This window comes from Astatotilapia calliptera, chromosome 23 (assembly GCF_964374335.1).
Source record: "Astatotilapia calliptera chromosome 23, fAstCal68.1, whole genome shotgun sequence".
Classification (NCBI taxonomy): Eukaryota; Metazoa; Chordata; class Actinopteri; order Cichliformes; family Cichlidae; genus Astatotilapia; species Astatotilapia calliptera.
Genome location: NC_137443.1, coordinates 19,868,642 through 19,881,458, shown reverse-complemented (window position 1 = coordinate 19,881,458; position 12,817 = coordinate 19,868,642). Strand labels below are relative to the sequence as shown.

At 41.8% G+C, this 12,817-nt stretch overlaps 1 protein-coding gene across 1 annotated transcript in view; it reads right to left on the bottom strand.

Annotated features, from left to right (window-relative positions):
• Nucleotides 1-12,817, bottom strand: part of LOC113015506 (BCL-6 corepressor-like) — an 86,587-nt gene that overhangs the window by 22,503 nt on the left and 51,267 nt on the right. Inside the window, exons 5-6 of the mRNA XM_026157493.2 lie at nucleotides 9,346-9,786; nucleotides 9,024-9,251 (exon numbers count right to left, since the gene is read on the bottom strand). Of these exons, the coding sequence (XP_026013278.2) occupies nucleotides 9,024-9,251; nucleotides 9,346-9,786 (669 nt within the window). The remainder of the gene's footprint in view (nucleotides 1-9,023; nucleotides 9,252-9,345; nucleotides 9,787-12,817) is intronic.

Below are 12,817 nucleotides of genomic sequence, written 5' to 3'. Positions count from 1 at the left end.
AACAGGTGTGGCAGTAAACAGGCCTAAGTATGGCTAGAAAAACGAAACTTCCAAAGATGTGATACACCACAGTTAATTTATTTTAGAACAATATGTCGTGTTCTAAGATTTTTCAGGGACTTGATGGAGATTTAGGCTGGATGGACATCAAGGATGATGATATCCCTTAGAAGTGCTGAGTTAGAGTTATGAATGAAAATGAGGACAGTTTAAAACACAGATCACACCAGATATGATAGAAAAATTAGTTCCATGGCTTTGTGTTAATGGTATTTTTTATCCAAGTTGCCAGCTATCAACGTATGTCCAACCTAAATGTGGACGTCACTTAAAAATTGTATTCTGTTAATCGGAGTCAATACATTTTCAGGGTGACCTTAAAAATGGCCAATTTGTGCGACAAACTTAAACTTTTCTTGCAGCTTGTGATCATTCTCCTGTTTGTGCAAAGACTCTATTCATCGCCCAAAATGAGCCGCCGTCTGTCCTTCAGCCGGGGACGGGTTAGATAATAAGAGACAGAGCAAGAGAGAGCGTGAGAGAGGAACAAAGAAACACACAGCTTCCTCGCTTGAGTGGAGCAGCGAGCAAGCAGGCGTGCGAGCGAGCGAGTGAACGGGCGAACGAGGTAGCAAATAGTGGGGGAGGGGAGGAGAGAGAGAGTGCTTGCAATGTTTTCCATTGCAGACGCCTGGAGGAAACACTCACACAGAAAAACACACACATGCTGTGCCGTCTCACACGCTCACGCACACACACACAACCGCTAATGTGTAAATGCCACTGCACGCGCATGCACACAGACACACACACAGCCAGAGGTTTTTTCTGAGAGCCGACGGGGAGTCACGCCGCTTCCATCTGCTGAATTATTTATCAGCCTGGACACACACAAACTCACACACACACACACACACACACACACACACACACACACACACACACACACACACACACACACACACACACACACACACACACTTTATTCACCTACGTACTCATTCTCTGTGAATAGGATTAACATATACAGCACATAATGAGGGCGCACGTGAATGTGTGAAGCTACTAAACAGGAATTTATCATTTACTGGAAGCTAGTTTGCGCAGACGCACAAAATTAGAGACACGTGTAAAGACCCACACACATACAGGGCTAATACTGAGTGTGTGTGTCTGTGCAAATCCCTCTGGATGTGTCGCAGTAAAACAGCTCCTCATTTTAATCATCAAACTGCAGCATTCATTGTTTTCTCAAGCATGACATGATCATTATCTGGAATCACTGGCCACGCCCCTCTTGCAAACACCTGGTGCTTTCAGGTGCGACTGTGCATATCGATCGATCGTAGAAGAAAATTCTACTGTGTTCCCCAAGTTCCATTATCTCAGTTGTAAAGATCAGTGAACTGAATAAAACTAGGATTGAACATAGTCTTTATAGAACAGAATGGAGATGGCTATCTTTCAATATAGTTCAAAGTACACAGTAAATAGTAATTTTCCTTCAAATGCCCACGACCACACTCACTAGGAGAGGTTGCCTATAAATAATGTCACAACTGGTGACATTATCCCCAGGTCTAAAAAGTCATGAAATTGACCAACAAACGTTTTTCTTGAGCTTGTGAAGAAGAAGAGCCTTACGAATAGAATTCAACAGGAGCGTTTCTATCACTTTGTATCTTCCTCACTTGGCTTCAGGTTACAATGAGAACTTTTTAGAGTTGGAGCTTTTAATCTTTTCGCTCCTTTTGACACAATGAAGTAGTGACTCTGCTCCAATTTCCCTCCCATTATCTGAACTCTCCAATATATCTCATAGTGTTTTCACACCTTCGGTATTTAATCTGTTTTCCCCCTTGGCGCGGTTTGTTTGTGCAGGTGTGAACATAGTAATCGCACTGGGTCCAAAACAGCAGCACTGAGACCCTTTGAACAAGAGAGTTACAAATGAACTGTTACCAGTTATGTTGCAAGTTTTTTTAAATATATATTTTTGGCCCTTTTGACTAGCTTTATTGGATAAATACAGTGAATATATACTGGAACGCGGAGGGGAAGAGAGAGGGGATGACATGCAGCAAAGGGCCACGGGCCAGACCCGAACCCGGGCTGGCTGCTTTCAACTAGGGCTGCCACGATTAGTCGAAGAGTCACGATTACGTCGACGATTTCGTCAACGATTTCGTCAACGACTGATTTGATAGTCGATGCGTCGTTTGAAGCTTTATGAGATCACAAAAGACGCAGGGATAAGTAGTAGGATTTAAGAGTGTAATAATGGACTGAAACAGAAGATGGCAGCACTGCATGTACAAGGATGCCAGCTGCCGTTAAACCCCGAAGAAGAAGAAACTGTATCACAGAATTAATAGCGCAGCCCAGCTCAGTTTCCAACAATGGTGGCTGCTAGTTAGTTTTAATATTACTCTTATTATTCTTTCTGGGTCACAAAATAAACGTTTAACATATTTTAAGACGAGAATGTATCCGTGTAAATCTCAAATATCTGCTCAGTTTATCAGGACACCACATATTTTCAAAAGCGCTCCGACGTTTTCGGAGACGTCTGTTACCCACTAGCTCGATAGCTAGCCGGGGGCAAGGGTCACTAGAGCCCGTGAGAACAATGGACTCCCGGCAAATCGTTTTCAAACCCACCACTACTCAGGTTAAACATATATAAGTCACTTAGATAACTTAAATATGTTATTGTTTGGCTTTTTGTAGTATTTTATTTGTTCCTGAGTAAATCAGTTTGGCTGAGATTAAACTTCTAGTTTTTACACAGCTGAATAAACGTCAAGCAGACAAATGATTATCAGAAGTGTGAGATGCTGGAGAATATACTCCGGTGTCCTGTTATATTTTAGATAGCAAGGAGTTTATTAAACTTCACCAAAACAATCTGCAAATTTCATTAAAATTTAATAAACTATCATCTTGTCTTTATTTTTAGTTAGCACAAACACTTCAAGCTGTAAGCTAATGATAGTTATATAAGAGCAGATGCATGCTTGTGCAGTAAGCTGTACTTTTACGTCCAATGGATGCATGATCTGATTAGTCGACTAATCGCTAAAATAATCGGTGACTAGTCGACTATCAAAATAATAGTTTGTGGCAGCCCTACTTTCAACCATGCGGAACATGGTCGCTCGTTCATCCGACTGAGCCAAACCGGCACCCTAGTATGTTGTAAGTTTGAGCTAAAAAACTTACTTGTATGCTTTGCATTCTGGAATACTGAATTGCACTATGATGTACAAAGTTGTGTATGGACCAGCAACTAGCTGTGAGATGAACATGAATTCTCAGTGTTCTCGGATACATCAGAAGACTGCAATGTGTTCCTGTATTTACTTTTGTTGCTCCCAACCCAGACATCTCAGTAATAAGCGGACTGAACATTCTCACGTATTTCATTGTCATGTATTTTGGTTAACTTTGAGTTCACTCTGATTTTTCTCTGTGTGAAAACAACCCAAACCACATGGAAAAGCTACAAGGTTACAAACTCACCAACTGATTCAGACCAAAGTAATCAAACTATAGGTATGAAAACACCCTCAAAGAGTGATCCCAGATAAGGGTAGGGTGTCTGGTTGTCTGGTCTGGTACAACTCCCCTGTGGCTGTGAATGCAGCACTGGTCAATCTCATGGTCCACATTATCATCCTCTATAAACAAGATAAACTCTTTTACTTGGGGCAGCAACTCTCCTGCATCATAGAAGAACTTATCTGCTCTTTTCCTGCAGAGAATTATGGACTCAGACTAGAAATGTTGACACTCATATTAGTTGCTTCATACTCTGCTTCAGACGTCCCAGTATGTGTCAAAAGTATGTTCTGAGGCCTACAGAACCAGACCATCTGCAAAAATCAGATGCTATCCTGAAGTTCCCAAAATGGACACTCTCCACTTCCCAGCTATGCCTGAGATCCTGTCCATGAATAACAGAAATGGCAACAAGGGACATCCTCTATGGAGTTTAACACCCACCAAGACATGCTTGATATTATGTCAAGGCTTGCTTATACTGAGGTATGACCACAGGTAACTGTGACTCATGAAACCTGTAGTTATACAGTTAAGAGGACCTCTTACTTCACCTCAGGGAACCTGGAAAAAAATATTCTCCAAATTTATAAGACACATGCAGACTTGATTGTCAAACTCCCATGATCCCATGGGTACAGAGTAGGGGTGCAACGATATTCGTATCGATATTGAACCGTTCGATACAGTGCTTTCGGTTCGGTACGCATATGTATCGAACAATACAATTTTTTTCAATTTTTTTTTTTCAATTTTTTTTTTTTTTTTTTTTTTTTTGTGTCCCGTTTGGATCTATAGCCATCAGAATTGTTGTCTTGAGGCCAAGAAAGATGCCAAGAGGATTTATTTTAAGTGGATCATCATATTGGTCCATTTGATTGACCTTTATTATAATTATGAATTTATTTTATTTTCAGTTGCAAACGGGACAGACATGACTGTGGGATAGGACAGGGGGAAAGAATGAAAGAAAGAGGGGGAGAGAAAGAAAGAAAACCAAAGGGGAGAAAAAAAAAGAACAATACAAAATTTGTAATTTATTTTATCAACTTTCCTTCTGACGATGCTGTCTGTGTTGAGCGCTCAGTGAATCTGCATTTGACTACTCCGCCTAGGCTCGAGAGTGCAGCCTAGGCGGAGTAGTCGAACGCAGATTCACTGAGCACTCAACACAGACAGGATGGTCAGAAGGAAGAGCGCAGGGCAAGCTAGCGAGACAGAAGTGGACCTCCCCACCCTCATTCAGATCTGGCGTTTGGAATTATTTTGGTTTTCATGTGACGTATGACCCTGAAGGTAAGCGAGTCATGGACTAAAGTAAAACAGTATGTTGGATGTGCCACGCAATGCTCAATTACATGGGTGGGAGCTAGTGTGTTAGCGCAGTTAGCACGTTAACGTGTTGGCCGTCTAGCCCCTCTGTATAGGGTAGCTCGTTAACGGAGATTTGCCGTGTTGTGGCGTTAAGGTTATTTCAACGAGATTAACCTGAAAGCACTAGTGGGAACACAACGAATATGACTGCACATTTACACCGACATCATCCTAGTGCAAAGACAAAAACAACAAGCATGCATGCTACAAACTTTAGCCGAGTCATTTAGACAGCTGTTAGCACAGGATTCTCCTTATGGAGACCTGATATGTTTAATATGCTGCTGAGAATATAGCCCAGAAGAAGCGGATAGTATAGCTTTTATTTTGGAAAGAGCCATTTCTCTGTAATAAACTCTCTTTTCCAAAGATGAGTGATTCCTCAATCAGATACAGGGCTCGCAATATCGCTAGCCCGACGTCCCGGGGCTATCTCTCCCCTGCCTGTCGGGCTATTGTAGGAAGGAAAAATATATGTCAATGCTTTTGCATTCTTTCAGAAATGTAGCTGGGTAATTATGTCATTGGGTGAGCCACTGTCAATATGTGACATATTGAAATCGTGTTTGAATTTGCGCTTGTTTTTTTGCTTTCACTTTGCAATCGTGCGAACTGTGTATAGAGAGCGACAGCACTGATCTGTGAGTGATGATAATTTGTGCACCAATTCCTCTGACATAGTCTTATTAATCGTTAGCTTACTATGCAAACATGACAAGTGAAATCTCCCGCAGCTTAAACATGTGAGAGGTTGGTCGCGCAGAGAATCGCTGAGCTTATGTGAGTGCGTGTGTAAAAGCATTTCAGTTCTGCTGAGCCAAATAAGACAGGTCAGGGTGAAGAAGTGACAGCCAAAGAAAAGCTTACCACAAAACGGAGAAGTTATGACAAATCAGACTATAAGGCAAAAAGAAAGTGCAGCTTTATGGTTTCATGGACAAAAGAATTTCTGTGGCTGCAATATGACGAGCTAAAAAACAACACGCACAAGGGTTAGGGTTAAATTTAAAAACTGTACTTTTGTGTTAAAATATATATTTATAATTTTAATAAATGACAAATTAAAAAGGCATGAACATTTTTTTTGTATCGAAAAAATATCGAACCGTGACACCAAAGTATCGAACCGAACCGAACCGTGAATTTTGTGTATCGTTGCACCCCTAGTACAGAGCTTTCCCACTGTTCCAAGGTGGAATTTTTTGGAGAAGGAAAAGAGGGTCCAAGCTTCCGTCTCAGCTTTCTCCAACAGGCTGAACAGTGTGTTACCATGACAATTGAATCACATATGAGGGAACCCTTTTGCAAATGAGAACCACAATCTCTCCCAGCTACCTCATAGGTACTGTTCCAGATGTTCATGTATCCCTGAAAAGGTGTGTCTGAAGACTGCCCAACAATTTCTAGAGCTTTTAGGGGGAAACTTTTGCAACTTTTGCCCAGATATTCAGCAAGTTTTCAGTCTCTGCTTCCTTTGGTAAACTTGACCAACAACAGTGTTGTTGCAGGAAGGAAGGAGCTTTTCAAAGTACCACTTCCACCACATGGCAGTATTCACAATGTGCACCAGCAACTCCCCGACCAAAAATACCAAGCCCTGCTTTCCCTTCCTGAGTTTCTGAATGGTTTACTGGAACCTCTTTAAGGCCAACAAAAAGTCCTTCTGTATAGCCTCTGTTTTTGTCACGGCAGCAGTCTTTCTCGACCCCAGGTATTGGTGGTTTTTCAGGAGTCCCCTGGCCCAACAAAATTTGAAAGTACTCTTTCTACAGCCTGATGGCTTCTATTACCACCAACAACCATTAGTGGTTTCTTAGGTTACCACCAAGATTCACACCAATGACTGTCCTACGGGCTGCTTCTTAAATTGAGTATCATGGCCCAGTCAGATTCCATGTTACCCCATACATGCAGGAGGAGTTCTTATATGGCTTCAGTCTTATATAGAATGAGGTGTTTTTCATAAAAACAATATTACCTTATTTTGAGTGTAATGACAGAAAGACATGTCAATAAAGTTGGGAAGTGCCTGAAAAATCATTGGTGCTATAAAGAAACAATTGGAGGGCATTGTTATTAAGTTAACTGACTACATATCATTAATACGACTGGGTATAAAAAGAGCATCCATGAGAGGCAGATTTCACCAGTCTGTAAAAAATTGCAGTTATTAATAGTTTATCAATATAAAATTGAAAAGAGTTGAAGATCTCTCATATAACATACACAATATCATCAAAAGATTCACTGAATTTGGAGGAATCTCTGTGTGTGAGGAAAAAGGCTTAAAATCAGTAATGAATGCTTCTGATCTCTGGGCTGTCAGGAAGCACTGCATTAAAAACAAAGATAATTCTGTCATGAAAGCCACCTTATAGACTCAGGAACGCATCAAGAAATAGATAAAAAGAGTTTACCATGCCATCCACCATTGCAGGTTAAAGCTCTATCATGCAAAGAAGCTTTATGTGAACATTATACAGAAATGGGCAAAAGCTCATTTAAAATTGAGGCAAAATGGAAAACTGTTCTGTGATCAGACACATTGAAATAGTTTTTTTTTTTTTTTTTTAAAACATGGAACACACAGCATCCTCTGGACTAAAAGAAGGGGGACCATCTGGCTTGTTATCAGTGCTCAGTTCAAAAGCCTGCGTCTCTGATGGTATGGTGGCATATTAGGCCATCAGTGCTAAATGCAATAAACAGGTTTAGAGCAACATATGTTCCCATCTAGACAATGTCTTTATCAAAGAAGGCCTTGCCTATATCTTCAAAGTGCTTTAAGTCATTGGTAAAGTTAATCTTCTGGACAACAAAAACTGACATAACTTCAGTATTTACAGATTCATTCATACAGAGAAACAATCAGTATGAGCAAAATCCTTGCAGTGCATGCTTTGGTAAATATAACTGCTCAGCGCTCCCAGCAAACTCCACGACAGCAGAAAAGTAACCATAAGCAGCCAATGGCTGTTCAAATTAAACACCTAAATTATTTCATAAATCTGGTGTACCACAGGGTGCTCCATTTGGTCCATTCCTATTTTGATGTAAATGGATCACATTTAAATCAATGCTTTTGATTGTATCATCTTGACAAATCAAGTTCCAACAGCATTCAAATGTGCTGCATTTGGGTTTATTTAAATTAATTACGTGTTGGTCTGCAATAATTCCAACTTGTTTCTCCTAAAAAGTAATAGCTTTACAGACCTTGTTATCAGCATCATTAGCATGTAGTAAATTTGCAGATCTTAGGCAAGTGCATGAAATCAGCAGAGACTTTGTAAGTCAGATGCACCAATACCACCACCACCACCACTAATGGCAGGTTTGGATTTAATTGGATTTATTTGGTTTGAGTTAAAGTGAATTTGACATCCTGAAGAGAACAAGCACAGACTGTGAGTGCCACTCCGAGCAGCCTTCAACAAACAGAGCAAGGAGACAAGGAGGAGGAGGCTGCTAACACATTCCCTATGTATTACTGCGAGTGTGACAGCTCCATCTGGGAGATGTTAGACGGCTATTAGCACGCCACGAGGCCGCACGGGTTCATACACACACAGATTTACACACACGCTCACATACACATACGTCGTTGGTGTAATTCCACTCGTGTGCTCCGGCAATCACAGAGAGAGGAAAAAGAGCTGTGAGGGAGAGACGAGAGGGGGTGGAGGAGGAAATGGAGAGGTGGAGGACTGATGACAGCAGAGAGACGCAGAGAGAGATTTCATCAGCACGAGCAGCAACAGCAGCAGAGCTTTCTGCTCTGAAACCACAGCTCTGCCTTCAGAATAAAAGTTGTTAGAGGTCTGCCGCTGACACATAAATGTGTGCCTCATGCAGCGTGGGTTAGAAGTGTGGTTTAATAAGTGAAACAAGTCCAAATCATCATGAAACTTGACATGGGCTGTCAGCTTATAGACATGTCTCTACTCGTGTCTAAACACATTTTATTCTTTAGTTTCCAGTTTCACAGTACATTAAATTTTTTTATTGTTCTTTAGTCGGATCCTGAATACACGTAGAATCATCTGAGGCAAAGTGTCAAGTTTAAAGAGCAAAATTTGAGGGTTTACCTCTCGTTCCATCCCTTCTCATAAATGTGGGCTCACACCAGCCTTCGCTGATGTCTGACCTCGCCCTGATGGATGGGACATCTGTTCTGAACTTCCTGTTGGCCTCTGCTGATCTCTGACCAGTGGGAAGCCATTGGTTGAACTCCCCGGGTAGGCGGGGCTTGTTGAGCCGAAGGCCATTCAACTCGATGCAGACCTTCAGCTTCTTCACGTCTTCCAGAGATGACTCTGTAATCAAGACCAGTGAGTCAGTAGGAGAAGACTCCAGCATCCCAACAGAAAAAGATAAAATCACAGACATGAAGACTTTCTGAATTCTTACCATTTGTGAATTTGGCTTTCTTGCTCAGATTTTCCGTCCCCTCCTCCACCTCCATCTCCTCCTCTCTGTCCTCCTCCCTCCCTCTCTTCAGCCGGCTGTTTATGATGCTGCTCTGATGGAAAGGCTCAAGGCTGAAGATACGCCGCCGACTTATCTCCATATTCAGATTCGAACCTGTGAGGCCTGGGCTGGACATAAGGGTGGAGGTGTTTCCCTGAAACAGGCCTCTGGATGGGGGGAAAAACCTTTGTTGTTGTTCTGTCTGTGAGCCAAAACAAGTGTTCTCTGTCTTTTTCTCCTGACCAGTTCCTCTTTCATGTTCATTCTTTTTCTCTTTCTCCATAAAGCCATCATTCTTCTCCTTGGGGATGGGAAGGTTGTCGGAGTTGCAACAAAGTGGCAAGACAGGGAGGTGGTTGTGAGGGCAGGGAGAGTGTAAACCTGCATGAAAAACAAAAAAAACAAACAAAAAATGTACATCTTAGTTTAACACCACTATTCATGTACAGGGCCTGAATCTTAAAATGACTGAGGGAAGACACTAACTACTGAAAACACATTGGCATAATTTGTAATAGTTTGAAGACACTGATTTCAATAAGTGATTTAAAGAAGAAGAAGAATGCACAGAAAAGACAGACAGCTAAGATTTTTGGTGGCGCTCCATAAGCCAAATGAAAATAGTTGCATTCAGTGCCAACAGACCTTGCATTATTAGTTACAACCAAAGACAACGACAGTTAGAGCTATGTATTCAGGTTGGTCAACTGGAGACAACTGATGTCAGTCGGTTAGTATTATTTCCAGTTGTTTCTGGGGTGTTTTTTTGTCATTTTACTTTGGAAAGTTTATGGCCTGCCTCTTACGAAATGTGACTTGGTAAATAATTGATCTAAAAAAACCTCAACTGAGACCATGCATTAAAAACTGGAAGTTAGACTTAGGCGATATTACAGTATATGTGTTCTTGTTGCTCTTAACTGAACCAAAACCTACACAGCTGTGTGCCCTCATCATTTAACAGCATATGTTATCCCAACTTCCTTTATTTATGGTCTGCAAGCAGAGGAGTCCTTCATCTTGCAGCTTAATTTCAGGGGTTTATCCAGCTGCTTTCTTATAATTTTATTTGAAACATTTTTAATCTTCCCCTGGACACCACCACCACTGACCCAGATGGCATCCAGGACCTTCTAAAAAACCAGGGAAAAATGATGCCTTAACCTCATCTTCATCTTCAAGTGTCCTGATTTACCTTTTGCTTGTTTTTTGTCCCCATAAGGAAGCTGAGTCCTCACAAAGTGAGCAATACAAACACAGCTGTGTTCTGTTTTTCCGCTGAGAGGATCAAAGACAGGCGCCTTATACTCTCCCTCATCTTTTATGTCTCTCGCTCACTCTTTCCATCTTCATCTTCACATTTTCTCTTCTTCTCCTCATTCCTTTCTTTCTCTCTTCTGTCATCTTTTTTATTCTTCTTTCATCCTGTCTTTAATCATCCCGCCTCCCTATCTTTCTCCCTCCATATATTCCCATGCTCTCTCTTCTCTGAATCATCTGACTTGCCCTGCTTCCCGTTGCTTCCAGGCACATTATGCGCTATGGCAACGGGCCATCAAAGCAATCGTCATGGAAACGTTGTTGTCTGGCTGCGTGCACTAAAGACCGCCGCTTAGCACGCACACAGAGAATAAAACTGCCCTGAGAACAGCAGCGGCAGATTTGAGCAACTCTTGATTTTCCCGAAAACTTTTTAAGTTGCTGATTTGAATTTTGTCAAAAAAATACTTTCAATGTTTCTGAGATCCTTTCATTAGTTTAGGATTTCATTAAAAATCTTTTTTTGCAGCAGAGGTCAGCAATAATCTGACATAAAATCCCCTCCCAAAAAGTTGCCATATGTAAGGCAACACTATAATTCAAATGGAAAATGTTTGCATTCAAGGAAATGATTTTTGCACAGTCACAAAGTCAGATATATTTATAAAGGAGGCTTCTCCTAATCCTAAAATGTAATCCCACATTGCCTATAAAGCCATAAAAGCACAACTGTATCACCTTTCTGACAAAGCCAGCAAAACTGAAAATGCAGTAAGGCAGTAAAAGCACAACACTGTATAGATGTTCACCGGTCTTTTATTTATTTGCTCTGTAGAAGCATGAGCCTGAACTTGTGTGACAGATCGAGAGATACTGGCTGGATATAGTGGGGGTCACCTCAACATGTTGCACTGGTTCTGAAACCAATCTCCTAGAGAGGGAATGGAGAGGGGATTTCCAAGGCTGAGAAGCAGCTACAAAGGGCAGGTTCACCTTTATTCCCTTTGCAGATCAGGGAACAAGCTCTGACTATTCTTTCACTTGTGTGTCAAGCAACAGTTAGGAGTACCTGAACCTTTACACAGTTCTTGCGTTGGGTGCTGGAGAGCGCACAATAGGTGATAACGGTGAAACCTGGAGGGGTTAGATTTGGAGAAACAGCCTGCCTGATCTGAACATGAGTGGTCTTCTGTGCTAACTACAGATGTGCAAAACAAACACGGTGTTCATGCATATGAGTGTTATTCAATACACATGGCACCAAGACACCTTTGGCTGCACATCAATAGTCAATACTGTAATAGAATAATTGGCTTTGCACGGCTGGGCCCCTCGGATGAAGACAGGAGAAGAGCTGACAGCCGATTGCAACCTGGTGATGCTTTGCATCAAGTAACAACGGTGGAGGAGGATGCTGGAGAGGCCTGGTGTGCCCAGTTGTGTAGGAAGGATACATTGTACGTGTCTAGCAGAAGTCGTGGTCCAGAAGATCTTCAAATTCCACCAGAACATCAAAGACCAGCAACACCGAGTCCAAACAGGCCAGGTCTGCCTCTATGTTGCTAGGGTCTGTAGCAAGATGGTAGGTGCTTTCTGTAGCAGAAATCCCCAAACCCAATTAGGGACACCACAAGTTAAAAATGAGTCCTATCAAACTTATCTATCTTGTGGGGCTCTGGAAGAAGCTTACTACTACCAGCATACCAAGTGGAAAGTTGCTCTAGCAGTAGCTGAAGCAAATACATGGTTATGGAAGAAGTGGGGATCAGGTAGAGGACTTGATTGTAAGGGCAGAAGTTACTGGTTGCTGAAGTTTTCAAAGCACTCCTCTCTGGCAGGCCCCTGGGGCTGGATGATATTTGCCCTGAGGTCCTTAAAGCTCTGGCTGATGTGGGTTTTTCCTGGTTGACACGCTTGAGCCTACATTTGATCACATCCCTCAGATGTTCTGTCCGAGTATGCTTAGGGAGAATGGGGTATCTGGCTCACTTTAATGGCTTATAAGTTCCCTGTTCAGACTGTCAGACTCGTTGCTGGTGGATAAGGAGAACACTCCATACTTATAACACAACCACAGTTTTGCAGAGCCTTTGCAGAGCCTACCACGTTCCCTTTGTAACTGTCTGACACTTTTATCAGCATTCATACTTTT